Source organism: Bombina bombina, chromosome 4 (genome assembly GCF_027579735.1).
Source record: "Bombina bombina isolate aBomBom1 chromosome 4, aBomBom1.pri, whole genome shotgun sequence".
NCBI lineage: Eukaryota > Metazoa > Chordata > Amphibia > Anura > Bombinatoridae > Bombina > Bombina bombina.
The window spans coordinates 890463406-890477065 of NC_069502.1; the positions used below are offsets into that span (position 1 = coordinate 890463406).

At 38.7% G+C, this 13660-nt stretch overlaps 1 protein-coding gene across 1 annotated transcript in view; it reads left to right on the plus strand.

Moving 5' to 3' along the window:
* The window catches only part of ESR1 (estrogen receptor 1), a 401155-nt gene that overhangs the window by 364689 nt on the left and 22806 nt on the right, over positions 1–13660 (plus strand). Inside the window, exon 6 of the mRNA XM_053709268.1 lies at positions 5318–5451. Within this exon, the coding sequence (XP_053565243.1) occupies positions 5318–5451 (134 nt within the window). The remainder of the gene's footprint in view (positions 1–5317; positions 5452–13660) is intronic.

Below are 13660 nucleotides of genomic sequence, written 5' to 3' on the forward strand. Positions count from 1 at the left end.
TCCCAAGAAGGGAACTCTTGTTGACGGGGACAGAGAACTTTTTTCTTTGTTCACCTTCCATCCGTGAGATCTGAGAAAGGCTAGGACGATGTCCGTATGAGCCTTTGCTTTTGACAGGGACGACGCTTGAATCAGGATGTCGTCCAAGTAAGGTACTACTGCAATGCCCCTTGGTCTTAGAACCGCTAGAAGGGACCCTAGTACCTTTGTGAAAATCCTTGGAGCAGTGGCTAATCCAAATGGAAGTGCCACAAACTGGTAATGCTTGTCCAGAAAAGCGAACCTTAGGAACTGATGATGTTCCTTGTGGATAGGAATATGTAGGTACGCATCCTTTAAATCCACGGTAGTCATAAATTGATTTTCCTGGATAGTAGGTAGGATCGTTCGAATAGTTTCCATTTTGAACGATGGTACCCTGAGAAATTTGTTTAGGATCTTTAGATCCAAAATTGGTCTGAATGTTCCCTCTTTTTTGGGAACTATGAACAGATTGGAATAAAATCCCATTCCTTGTTCTCTTATTGGAACTGGATGTATCACTCCCATCTTTAACAGGTCTTCTACACAATGTAAGAATGCCTGTCTCTTTATTTGGTTTGAAGATAATTGAGACCTGTGGAACCTTCCCCTTGGGGGTAGTTCCTTGAATTCCAGGAGATAACCTTGAGAAACTATTTCTAGCGCCCAAGGATCCTGAACATCTCTTGCCCAAGCCTGAGCAAAGAGAGAAAGTCTGCCCCCCACTAGATCCGGTCCCGGATCGGGGGCTATCCCTTCATGCTGTTTTGGTAGCAGTGGTAGGCTTCTTGGCCTGCTTACCCTTGTTCCAGCCTTGCATTGGTTTCCAGGCTGGTTTGGGTTGTGAAGTATTACCCTCTTGCTTAGAGGATACAGAATTAGAGACTGGTCCGTTTCTGCGAAAGGGACGAAAATTAGGCTTATTTTTAGCCTTAAAAGACCTATCCTGTGGGAGGGCGTGGCCCTTTCCCCCAGTGATGTCTGAAATAATCTCTTTCAAATCAGGTCCAAATAATGTTTTACCTTTGAAAGGAATGTTAAGCAATTTTGTCTTGGAAGACACATCCGCTGACCAAGACTTTAGCCAAAGCGCTCTGCGCGCCACGATAGCAAACTCTGAATTTTTCGCCGCTAATCTAGCTAATTGCAAAGCGGCATCTAAAACAAAAGAGTTAGCCAATTTAAGTGCTTGAACTCTGTCCATAACCTCCTCATACGAAGATTCTTTACTGAGCGACTTTTCTAGTTCCTCGAACCAGAAACACGCTGCCGTAGTGACAGGAACAATGCATGAAATTGGTTGTAGAAGGTAACCTTGCTGTACAAAAATCTTTTTAAGCAAACCCTCTAATTTCTTATCCATAGGATCTTTGAAAGCACAACTATCTTCGATAGGAATAGTAGTGCGTTTGTTTAGAGTAGAAACTGCCCCCTCCACCTTGGGGACTGTCTGCCATAAGTCCTTTCTGGGGTCGACTATAGGAAATAATTTCTTAAATATAGGGGGGGGAACAAAAGGTATGCCGGGCCTTTCCCACTCTTTATTTACTATGTCCGCCACCCGCTTGGGTATAGGAAAAGCGTCGGGGGGCACCGGAACCTCTAGGAACTTGACTTACATAATTTTTCTGGAATGACCAAATTGTCACAATCATCCAGAGTAGATAACACCTCCTTAAGCAGTGCGCGGAGATGTTCTAATTTAAATTTAAATGTGACAACATCAGGTTCAGCTTGATGAGAAATTTTTCCTGAATCTGAAATTTCTCCATCAGACAAAACCTCCCTCATGGCCCCTTGAGATTGGTGTGAGGGTATGTCAGAACAGTTATCATCAGCGTCCTCTTGCTCTTCAGTGTTTAAAACAGAGCAATCGCGCTTTCTCTGATAAGTAGGCATTTTGGATAAAAGATTTGCTATGGAGTTATCCATTACAGCCGTTAATTGTTGCATGGTAATAAGTATTGGCGCACTAGATGTACTAGGGGCCTCCTGTGTGGGCATAACTGGTGTAGACACAGTAGGGGATGATGTAGTATCATGTTTACTCCCCTCATTTGAGGAATCATCTTGGGCAATATCATTATCTGTGGCATTACTGTCCTTACTTTGTTTGGACACTATGGCACAATTATCACATAAATTTAAATGGGGAGACACATTGGCTTTCATACATATAGAACATAGCTTATCTGATGGTACAGACATGTTAAACAGGCTTAAACTTGTCAACAAAGCACAAAAAACGTTTTAAAATAAAACCGTTACTGTCACTTTAAATTTCAAACTGAAAACACTTTATTACTGAATATGTGAAAAAGTATGAAGGAATTGTTCAAAATTCACCAAAATTTCACCACAGTGTCTTAAAGCATTAAAAGTATTGCACACCAAATTTCAGAGCTTTAACCCTTAAATGAACGGAACCGGAGCCGTTTTCAAATTTAACCCCTATACAGTCCCAGCTATATGCTTTGCTGAGACCCAACCAAGCCCAGAGGGGAATACGATACCAAATAACGCCTTCTAGAAGCTTTTTTAATGATTCTTAGATCCTCACACATGCATCTGCATGCCTTGCTCTCCAAAAACAACTGCGCAGTAATGGCGCGAAAATGAGGCTCAGTCTATAACTAAAAAGGCCCCCAGACTAAAAAAGGTGTCCAACACAGTGCCTGCCGTTTTTTAAACGTTCCCCAAGATTATAATGCCAATTATTAGCTAGAATCTGCATAATATGCCCCAATAAAGCAATCGTTTTAGCCCATAAAAATGTCTACCAGTTTTTAAGCCCTTTTTTAAGCCCTTTATTCTTTTATATTTGACTAAGAAAATGGCTTACCGGTCCCCATGAGGGGAAATGACAGCCTTCCAGCATTACATGGTCTTGTTAGAAATATGGCTAGTCATACCTTAAGCAGAAAGGTCTGCTAACTGTTTCCCCCAACTGAAGTTACTTCATCTCAACAGTCCTGTGTGGAAACAGCAATCGATTTTAGTTACTGTCTGCTAAAATCATCTTCCTCTTACAAACAGAAATCTTCATCCTTTTCTGTTTCAGAGTAAATAGTACATACCAGCACTATTTTAAAATAACAAACACTTGATAGAAGAATAAAAACTACATTTAAACACCAAAAAACTCTTAACCATCTCCGTGGAGATGTTGCCTGTGCAACGGCAAAGAGAATGACTGGGGTGGGCGGAGCCTAGGAGGGATCATGTGACCAGCTTTGCTGGGACTCTTTGCCATTTCCTGTTGGGGAAGAGAATATCCCACAAGTAAGGATGACGCCGTGGACCGGACACACCAATGTTGGAGAAATATATATATATATATATATATATATATACATGCTGTACTGTGCCGTCATGCCATGCCTCCTACAAACTATACATGACATATTGACATTCATTCACAAACAATCATAATGATTGTCTGTGAATGAATGTCAATGTCATGGTTGTAAATGATGCCTGATGAGCCTGTCACATACCTCCCAATATTTCAAAATTTGAAAGAGGGACACCCCCTCACTGTTGTCAGTCTGCCGCGGCACACCTGAGGATCTCTCACGGCACACTGGTTGAAAAACACTGCATTATACCATATGCATTATTCCATATGTACTCTGCCAACCTAGATTGCTACTGTGCAGAAAAAAGTCAGCATAAAGAAATTAAGTAAGGGAAATATTGTAGTTCATGTAGAACAATATATGTAAGACCATTGCTAGTCATCATGCTATGTGTAAGCTGTAAACCTCTCCTGGATTTATGGAAACTGTCCCAAGTTTTCTCTCACAAATGGTTCCATGTAATGTGTTTAACCCCTGCTGCTGCACAGACATAAAAAAACAGAATTCTAAGTACACCTCACTGGGCCCCAGGGCAAAGTCATACTGTTGTATGATTTTGCCCTAGGTCTCATTGAGGTGTACTTAGATAGTACCCCAGGCCATGCGGCGTACTGGTTCTTATGGCCTCTGTACTCTTATAATGTGTATGCCCGATCTGGCCTCCAGGCCCTTCAGAGACCCCCACCATTCCTAGAAATGCCCGCTCTGGCCCCCTCAAAGACCCCCAACATTACTACCTCACTCGTCTCTTCACTCATCGTCTGCGGGCTTGGCTGGCCGTCTCCATCTTGGGCATCATCACTCACCTCACGTGGCTCTTAGAGTTAGAGATGGTGCAGTGTGTGAGCCTCATTCACGTGGTGTCATCAGGCTCATCCCGCATGATTTCTCCCTCTCAGAGTGAGTCATAGTAGACAGGCAGCGGCAGGCAGCGCAGCTGCACAAGTGAGCTCTGCCTCCTCCACTCTGACACCATACGCACGTGCGCCCACTTTCCCATAGGCTATAAGCGATAGCTGGGCCAGCCCAGGGACAGGTGTCAGGAAGTTGTAACTAGTTAGAATAAGTTCAGTTGTGTTGCAGGCACAGGGACCAAGCTTAGCCAGATCCAGCGGGCACAGGGAATGAAATGAAAGAAATGATTGACAAATAAATAATAAACTGCAGTCGGCACCGCTCTCAGCGCCCCCCTGCTGGTACACAAGGCGGCTGCCTAAACTGCCTTATACAAAATGCAAGCCCCAAGCATATACACCCATTTTTTTATTTTTTTAAAAGGTAGAAAATTAAATTGCAAAAAAAAAAAATGAATGGCAGAGTTCAGAATCAAACATTAAAAAGCATGGATATGCCTACGTTAAATGGACAGTCTACTTCAGAATTTGTATTGCTTAAAAAGATAGATAATCCCTTTATTACCCATTCTCCAGTTTTGCATAACCAACACAGTTATATTAATACACTTTTTACCTCTGTGATTATTTTATATCTAAGCCTCTGCAGACTGCACCCTTATTTCAGTTATTTTGAGAGACTTGCATTGTAGACAATCGATGCTGACTCCTAGGTAACTCCACGGGAGCACTATATGACACACATTAACTAGTGATGATGTCTAGCTTTAAAAAAACTGTCAGAATGCACTGAGATAAAAGGTGGCCTTCAAGAGCTTAGGAATTAGCATATGAGCCTACCTAGGTTTAGTTTTAAACAAAGAATACCAAGGGAACAAGGCAAATTTGATGAAGAAAGTAAATTGGAAAGTTGTTTAAAATTGCATGCCCTATCTGAATCATGAAAGTTTAATTTTGACCAGACTCTCCCTTAAAATTCCCCAACCAAAGAATATGATATTATATTATTATATACACATAAAAAGGAAAACAACTGCACAACTAAAATGATGATATATCTATTTTGCATTCTGTATTTTCTAGGAATCAGGGGCGTTGTGTAGAGGGTTTAGTGGAGATTTTTGACATGCTGGTCACAACAGCTACACGATTTCGCATGATGAGGTTACGTGGAGAAGAATTTATTTGTATGAAATCTATTATTCTTCTTAATTCTGGTAAGTAAAAAAATATACAAATATGTAGGAACAGGGTTGAATGTTTATTGAATTACAAAAGTTTTTTTTTGCAGTTGATATGCTGTTTTCATCTTCAAATGCATTCTGGACCATAAGTCTCGTAGTTTTCAAAAAATTAGTCCTATACCTTGAATGTAGAACACTCACCAGCAGTATTCCAGTCCATCATGAACACTTTTACACCATTTTTTGTACATGTGTTTTAAATGTCTAGTTCAAATTATCTGATTAATTTTTTTTTAAAAAAAGCTCTATGTATTCTTCGTTTAACACAAATGTTAAAAAATTTAAAAAGATAACACTACTGAACTATTATAAACATTCCCAACTAAATATATTCAGTTTTGGACATTGTAAAAATTTGGATAAAAATTGAACACAAAATGAATACATAACACGATTAACCTTTTTACAAATATTTATGAAACTGTAATTAAACAGGCACGTAGTATTGAATCAATGTTTGCCTATGATGATAATCTAAAGATCCTGTGTTGGTCTACACAAATCCTGCAAAACCCTTGCTTATAGGTTTTTTAAACCAAATAAAAACATTTATGCTTATCTGATAAATTCATTTATTTCATGCTGGTGAGAGTCCATGATTAATTTCTCCTGGGAATTACTCTTCTTTACCACTAGGAGGAGGCAAAGATTCCCTGACCCCAAAAGCTCTATAAAAACCCTCCCAAATCACATGTACCTCAGTTTAATGCACTGTATAGCCAACCAAAACAAAGTAAGAAAAAGGAATAAGAGCCATAAAAGAAGCAGGAGCCTGCAAAACCCTTCCACCAGCAAACAACCACTAGACAGCCAAACCAGTACTGAAACATATCAGTAGAGAACCCCTCTATCTGAAGAATAAAATGCACATCTTCATTCTTAGACCACCTCTAGTGGAGGCAAAGTAAAGACTGAGGTACATGTGAGGTGGGAGGGGTTTTATAGAGCTCTTTTGGGTTGGGAATCTTTGTCTCCTCCTAGTAGTATAATTATAAGGAAAAAAAGGATTGTGGACTCTCAACACCTGTATGAAAGAAATCTATATGTTCTGAATGTATTTAGAAAAAAAATATTGCAACATCACTGAGAAAAAATCACAAAATTTAACAAAATGTGTTTGTCCCTAGAGCTGTGTTTATGTACTACATAGATAGACTTCCACTCTTGAGGACACAGGCATCACAAAAAATGTCTAAAAACTTTACAAAACAATCAAATTAAATGAAAAACAGCTTCTATTAAAAAAAGTCCAGAAGTTCAAGAAAATAAAATTAAAAGTTAAAAAAAGAAAGCTGTGAGATGAAAAAACTTTTTTTCCCCAGTCAGTGCCTTTTTTGTCCTTGTCAACGAGACTACTTTAACATAAAAGACATGGGAATATTTAAAGGGATAGGAAAGTCAAAATTAAATTAGCAAGAATCAGAGAGATAATGCAATTTTAAGACACTATTAAAATCCCTTCTATTTTCGAATGTGCTTTGTTCTCTTGGTATCCATTGTTAAAAATAATTATGCACATATCCTACACTAATGGAAAATAGCTGGTGATTGGCTCCTTCATACATTTGTCTCTTGTGATTGACTAACTAGATGTGTTCAGCTATCAGCCAGTAGTGCAATGTTGTTCCTTCAGCAAAGGATAACAAGAGAATGAAGCATATTTAACGCTAAAAATAAATTTGAAAGTGGTTTAAAATTTTATGTTCTATCCAAATCATGAATTTCATTTTTGGGGTTTCCTGTCACTTTAACATTGACAAGCACTTATAGACCAATTTTGCCAATATGTTTCTAACGTGTAGCAGTTGTATTTGTATTTTTTTTTTAACGAATCTCAATCGATGTACAAGCTATCATGCATTGGCAGGCCATTTAACACAACTATCTACAGTATGTTAACCCCTTAACGACCACAACGTACCCTTACGTCGTTGGTCGTTAAGGGTTTTTCAGGTCATATTAGCGCAGGTCAAAATAGCAATCCCCATTCAAAGAAGTCATTAAGGGGTTAATAACGGGAATGCTCCCTGACAATTGGCTTGAAAAGATAGGTGAAATGATCCTTAATGGATTACAAGCATGGTCAACAATAAGACTCCTTGGCAGCCTAATGTGTGTTTGACAATCTAGTCTATTATGTAGATCAGTGTTTCTCAACCAAGGTCCTCAAATACCCCTAACAGGCCAGATTTTCATGATATCTGAACTAGTGCACAGATGAAATAATCAACTGATGGGTGAGAGCAGGGTAGTAACCATGGTTACTGATCAGCTGATTATTTCACTAGTGCACTGGTTTAGATATTAAGAAAATCTGACCTGTTATGGAATAATTGAGGACCATAGTTAAGAAACATTGATTTAGATAACTGAATTTATGTCAGTAAATACAGTATGTATGTAGGTAAACTTGCGTTCATTATCCTCCAAAATTACTTCCTTTACCGATTAAATTACACAGTGTGTATATATTTGATAATGAACTTTGTTTAAAGGGATAGAAAGGTCAAAATTTAAATATGCATTTCAATTTTAAACAGAAACATTTTGGAATCTATTTCCATTAGCAAAAATACTTATAGTAACAGTTATTGATGTTTTTCAGCGGTCTACACACATATGCAGTGATTGGTGTCTATTGCTTCTGTGAAGCCTTTATTTGTGTTACACAAGCGACTGCTTGTAGGGTGCATATGGGCCTTTAAAGCATATGTGAATATGCACCTGAAAAACTAGAAACATTTTTGCTATTAAAACTTTAGTAAAAATGCTTCTATTAAAAAATTAAATGCACCCACGTGCATTTCATTTTTTACCTTTCTAACGCTTTAAGCAAGTGACAAAAAATGCTTTTTAAATTAATAAAGATACATCATTTGGATATGATGTATAACCCTACCCTAGATAATTTAAAATTAATTGTCCATTGTCATATTAAAGGGACATGAAACCCAAAATTTTTATTTTATGCTTTAGATAGAGCATACAATTTTCCAGTTTACTTCTATTATCAAATTTGCTTTGTTCTTTTTTATCCTTTGTAGCTCCCAGCAGTACTGGGAGCTAGCTTCTGATTGGTGGTTACACACATGCCGGCATGAAAACGAGGCTCCCTTTGGAGCCTATGGAAATGCGCTCTTGTGAGAACACATTTACGCGCAATGGTATTACTGAGTGAAGTGCAAATATTGCGCACTTGTAAGCACAATATTGCACTCCACTCAAAACCTGGCCCTTAATCTTTTATTTTGTCACAATGGGCAGACTACGCACTATTTTTCTATCGCTATTTTGTCGCTTTTCAGCTTTCATAAGTATTGTTTTTGACAATATTTACATCTATTGTTTGTTAAAACACTGTTTCCATTTTGACGTGAACTTAAAGGGACATGAAACCAAAATGTTTATTTCCTGATTTAGGTAGAACATACAATTTTAAACAACTTTCCAATTTACTTCTATTATCAAATTTGTTTCATTCTCTTGGTATCAATTGTTGAAGGAGCAGCAATGCACTACTGGTTTCTGACTGAACACATGGGTGAGCCAATGGCAATCAGTATATATATGCAGCTACCAATCAGCAGCTAGAACCTGGGTTATTTGCTTCTCCTGAGCTTAGCTAGATACATCTTTCAGCAAAGGATAACAAGAGAAGGAAGCAAATTAAATAATAGAAGTAAATTGGAAAGTTGTTTAACATTGTATGCTCTGTCTAAATCCTGAATGTCTAATTATGACTCTACTGTCCCTTTAAAACAACAATCCTAGCTCATTCAGAAGAGTGAATTTTAAAGTGCTTGCCCTACATTATTAAACTCACAAATACTTGTTCCAGTTTACAAGTTCTATAATGCAGGAGCAAACACTTTGAAAGGTACTTTTGTGAATAAGTTTGGACTTTTAAAGGTTACAAAGTAATGTAATTGATTAAACCTTCCTATATTTCCAATATTTTTGTGCACTTAAATTTTAGGGTAATTGTATTTGCTATATCTATCCTCATAACTTGATTTGCTAAATACAAGCATATTATGTAGACTATTTTATTTTCAATATTTTCAATGATAGTTAATCATAAAGAGAAAAATCCAATTTAAACATTTGTGACTGATAGAGCATATCATTTTAAATAACATTCCAATTTACTTTTTTTCATCCATTTTTTCTGCATTCTCTTTGTATCTTTTTGTTGAAGGAGCAGCAAAAAACTACTGGGAGCTAGCTAAACTCATTGGGTGGAACAATGACAAGGGGCATATGGGTGCAGACAACAATCAACAGCTAGCTCCCAGTACTACATTGCTGCTCCTGAGCCTACCTAATTATGCTGTTCAACAAAGGATAATATTAATCATATTCTGCTCCTTATATTGCATTTCCAATGTTAGACCACTGTATGAATCTTGGGTTCCTGTCTTGTCTTCATACAACCTGCTTTCTGTTTCTTATTCTGACTTCTGACCAATCAGCACCCTCTATCTCTTTATTCCTTGTATGAGTTTTTCTGACATATTCAAAAGTATTATTGGTTAACATTGTTGTCTATGGGCTCCATTTATGAAGCAGCGGATAATACTTTGGAGGTCCATAATTTCAGGTTCACCTGAAATGGAAGTTAAGAAGCAGCGGTCATAAAACCGCTGTTCCTTAACCTGGCCGCCACCTTTTAGGTGGCAGATTGAAATTATCCCGATACGATGGGGATGATTGACAGCCCCTGCTCGAGACCTATTGGCCGCCAGTAAGCAGATGGTGGCATTGCACAAGCATTTCACTATAGCAAATCATGTCCACTCGACATTTAATAAATCTACCCCTATATCTCTATGAATATGTCACATTGTTTCCTATAAGACTACTCTGACTTTTAAATATTATTTAAAATAAAGTTGTGCTTTTCAAGATATTTGGCCACATGTTTATGTTTGAATAATCCGACACTTAGGACTTCAACACTTCCCTATCAAAGTTACGCTAACGTTCGTCTATGTCTGCGTCAGCAAAAAAAATTGCAAAGGTTACTTCTAACTTTAAAATATCTCTTTTGCCTCCTTTACCTCTCTTTTTGCTCTGCATTGGACACTAGACAACCTACATGGCTCAGCATGCTAAGGCACTGTGGTTGAGCTCTGTAGCACCCAAGGTTTGCAGGTTTGATCCCCGGCGAGGTCCACTCAGCCTTTCATCCTTCCGGGGTCAATAAAATGAGCAGCACCTTGAGACCCTTACGGGTGATTAGCCGCGCTTTACAAGTACCCAATACAGACATATTAATAAAAAGGCACTGCTTTGTACATTCTAGACAGCTGGTCTTTAGAGGATCTGGGCTGTGGAGTTACAGCAATAAACAAGGATTCATTGTATCTCCAAACACTCTTTTAAATGACCACTAATTGTGCATTGAGAGGGTTTTCATTGAAATCTAACGGCTAGATTTAGAGTTTTGTCGGTAAAGACCCGCGTAGCTAACGCAGCTTTTTTTTCCAACGCACCCTTAAGACAACGCTGGTATTTAGAGTTGTCTAAAGGGCTGTGTTAGGCTCCAAAAAGGGTGCGTTGAGCAGAATTTACCGCCACTTCAACCCTCAATACCAGTGTTGCTTACGGTAGCGGTAAGCTGGCAAAACGTGTTCGTGCACGATTCCCCCATAGGAAACAATGGGGCAGTTTGGGAAGAAAAAAAACCTAACACCTGCAAAAAAGCAGCGTTAAGCTCCCAACGCAGCCCCATTGTTTCCTATGGGGAAACACTTTCTAAGTCTGCACCTAACACCCTAACATGAACCCCAAGTCTAAACACCCCTAACCTTACACTTTTTAACCCCTAATCTGCCGCCCCCGCTATCGCTGACACCTGCATTATATTATTAACCCCTAATCTGCCGCTCCGTACACCGCCGCAACCTACATTATCGTTATGAACCCCTAATCTGCTGCCCCTAACACCGCCGACCCCTATATTATATTTATTAACCCCTAATCTGCCCCCCCAAAGTCGCCGCTACCTACCTACACTTATTAAACCCTAATCTAACCGGACCTAGCTGCCACTATAATAAATGTATTAACCCCTAAACCGCCGCACTCCCGCCTCGCAAACACTATAATAAATAGTATTAACCCCTAATCTGCCCTCCCTAACATCGCCGCCACCTAACTTCAAGTATTAACCCCTAATCTGCCGAATGGACCTCACCGCTACTATAATAAATGTATTAACCCCTAAAGCTAAGTCTAACCCTAACACCCCCTAAATTAAATATAATTTTAATCTAACAAAATAAATTAAATCTTATTAACTAAAGTATTCCTATTTAAAACTAAATACTTACCTGTAAAATAAACCCTAATATAGCTACAATATACAAATAATTATATTGTAGCTATTTTAGGATTTATATTTATTTTACAGGCAACTTTGTATTTATTTTAACTAGGTACAATAACTATTAAATAGTTATTTACTATTTAATAGCTACCTAGTTAAAATAATTACAAAATTACCTGTAAAATAAATCCTAACCTAAGTTAAAATTAAACCTAACACTACACTATCAATAAATTAATTAAATAAATTACCTACAATTACATACAATTAAATAAACTAAACTAAATTACAAAAAAAAACAAAACACTAAATTACAAAAAATAAAAAAGATTACAAGAATATTAGGCTAATTACACCTACTCTAAGCCCCCTAATAAAATAAAAAAGCCCCCCAAATTAATAAAGGTCCCTACCCTATTCTAAATTAAAAAGTAATCAGTTCTTTTACCAGCCCTTAAAAGGGCTTTTTTGCGGGGCATGCCCCAAAGTAATCAGCTCTTTTGCCTGTAAAAAAAAAATACAACCCCCCAACATTAAAACCCACCACCCACTACCCCTACTCTAAGCCAAACCCCCCTTAAATAAACCTAACACTACCCCCCTGAAGATCTCCCTACCTTGAGTCGTCTTCACCCAGCCGGGCCGAAGTCTTCATCCGATGGGGCAGAAGAGGACATCCAGACCGGCAGAAGTCTTCATCCTATCTGGGCAGAAGAGGACATCCGGACTGGCAGACATCTTCATCCAAGCGGCATCTTCTATCTTCATCCATCCGGAGCTGAGCTGAGCCATCTTCTTTCCAGCCAACGCGGATCCATTCTCTTCAACCGACGCCTACTCACCGAATGAAGGATCCTTTAAATGACGTCATCCAAGATGGCGTCCCTCGAATTCCGATTGGCTGATAGGATTATATCAGCCAATCAGAATTAAGGTAGGAAAGATCTGATTGGCTGATTGAATCAGCCAATCAGATTCAAGTTCAATCCGATTGGCTGATCCAATCAGCCAATCAGATTGAGCTCGCATTCTATTGGCTGTTCCGATCATAATGTAGGTGGCAGCGGTGTCCGGTCAGCAGATTAGGGGTTAAAAATTTTTATTATAGTGGCGGCGATGTGGGGGGGGCCTTGGTTTAGGGGTTCATAGGTAGTTTATGGGTGTTAGTGTACTTTAGAGCACAGTAGTTAAGAGCTTTATATTCCAGAGTTAGCCCATAAAGCTCTTAACTACTGACTTTTTTTGGCGGTAGGAGTCTTGTCTGTAGAGGGTCTACCGCTCACTTCAGCTAAGACTCTAAATACCAGCGTTAGGAAGATCCCATTGAAAAGATAGGATACGCAATTGGCGTAAGGGGATCTGCGGTATGGAAAAGTCACGGCTTGAAAGTGAGCATTAGACCCTTTCCTGCCTGACTCTAAATACCAGCGGGCGGCCAAAAGCAGCGTTAGGACCCCTTGCTTGAAGTTTTATTGCATTTAAGCTTTGCACTTTCTCTTTTGTGTTTAAAGGTAGATGAAACCCAACATTTTTCTTTCATACTAGATAGAGCAAACAGTCTTAAACAGGGGTCAGGTTGAGCCAGAATGCACGAGAACAGAGTTCCTGCACTATTTTTACAGGAGAAAATAAATTCCCCCTGGAAAGAGCAAAACAACAAAGGATAGCAGAGACTGTTCTTTAAAACTTCAAGCTTTATTCGTACATCGATTAAAAGGTAGCGGAGGCACCCTCCAGCAGGACATGAAGACACAAATCCCACAGAGGACAAGCTTACGCGTTTTGGCTAAAAAGCCTTATTCATAGCTGTATTTCCTAACCAAATTTACACCTTTAAAAAAGAGGCCTAAG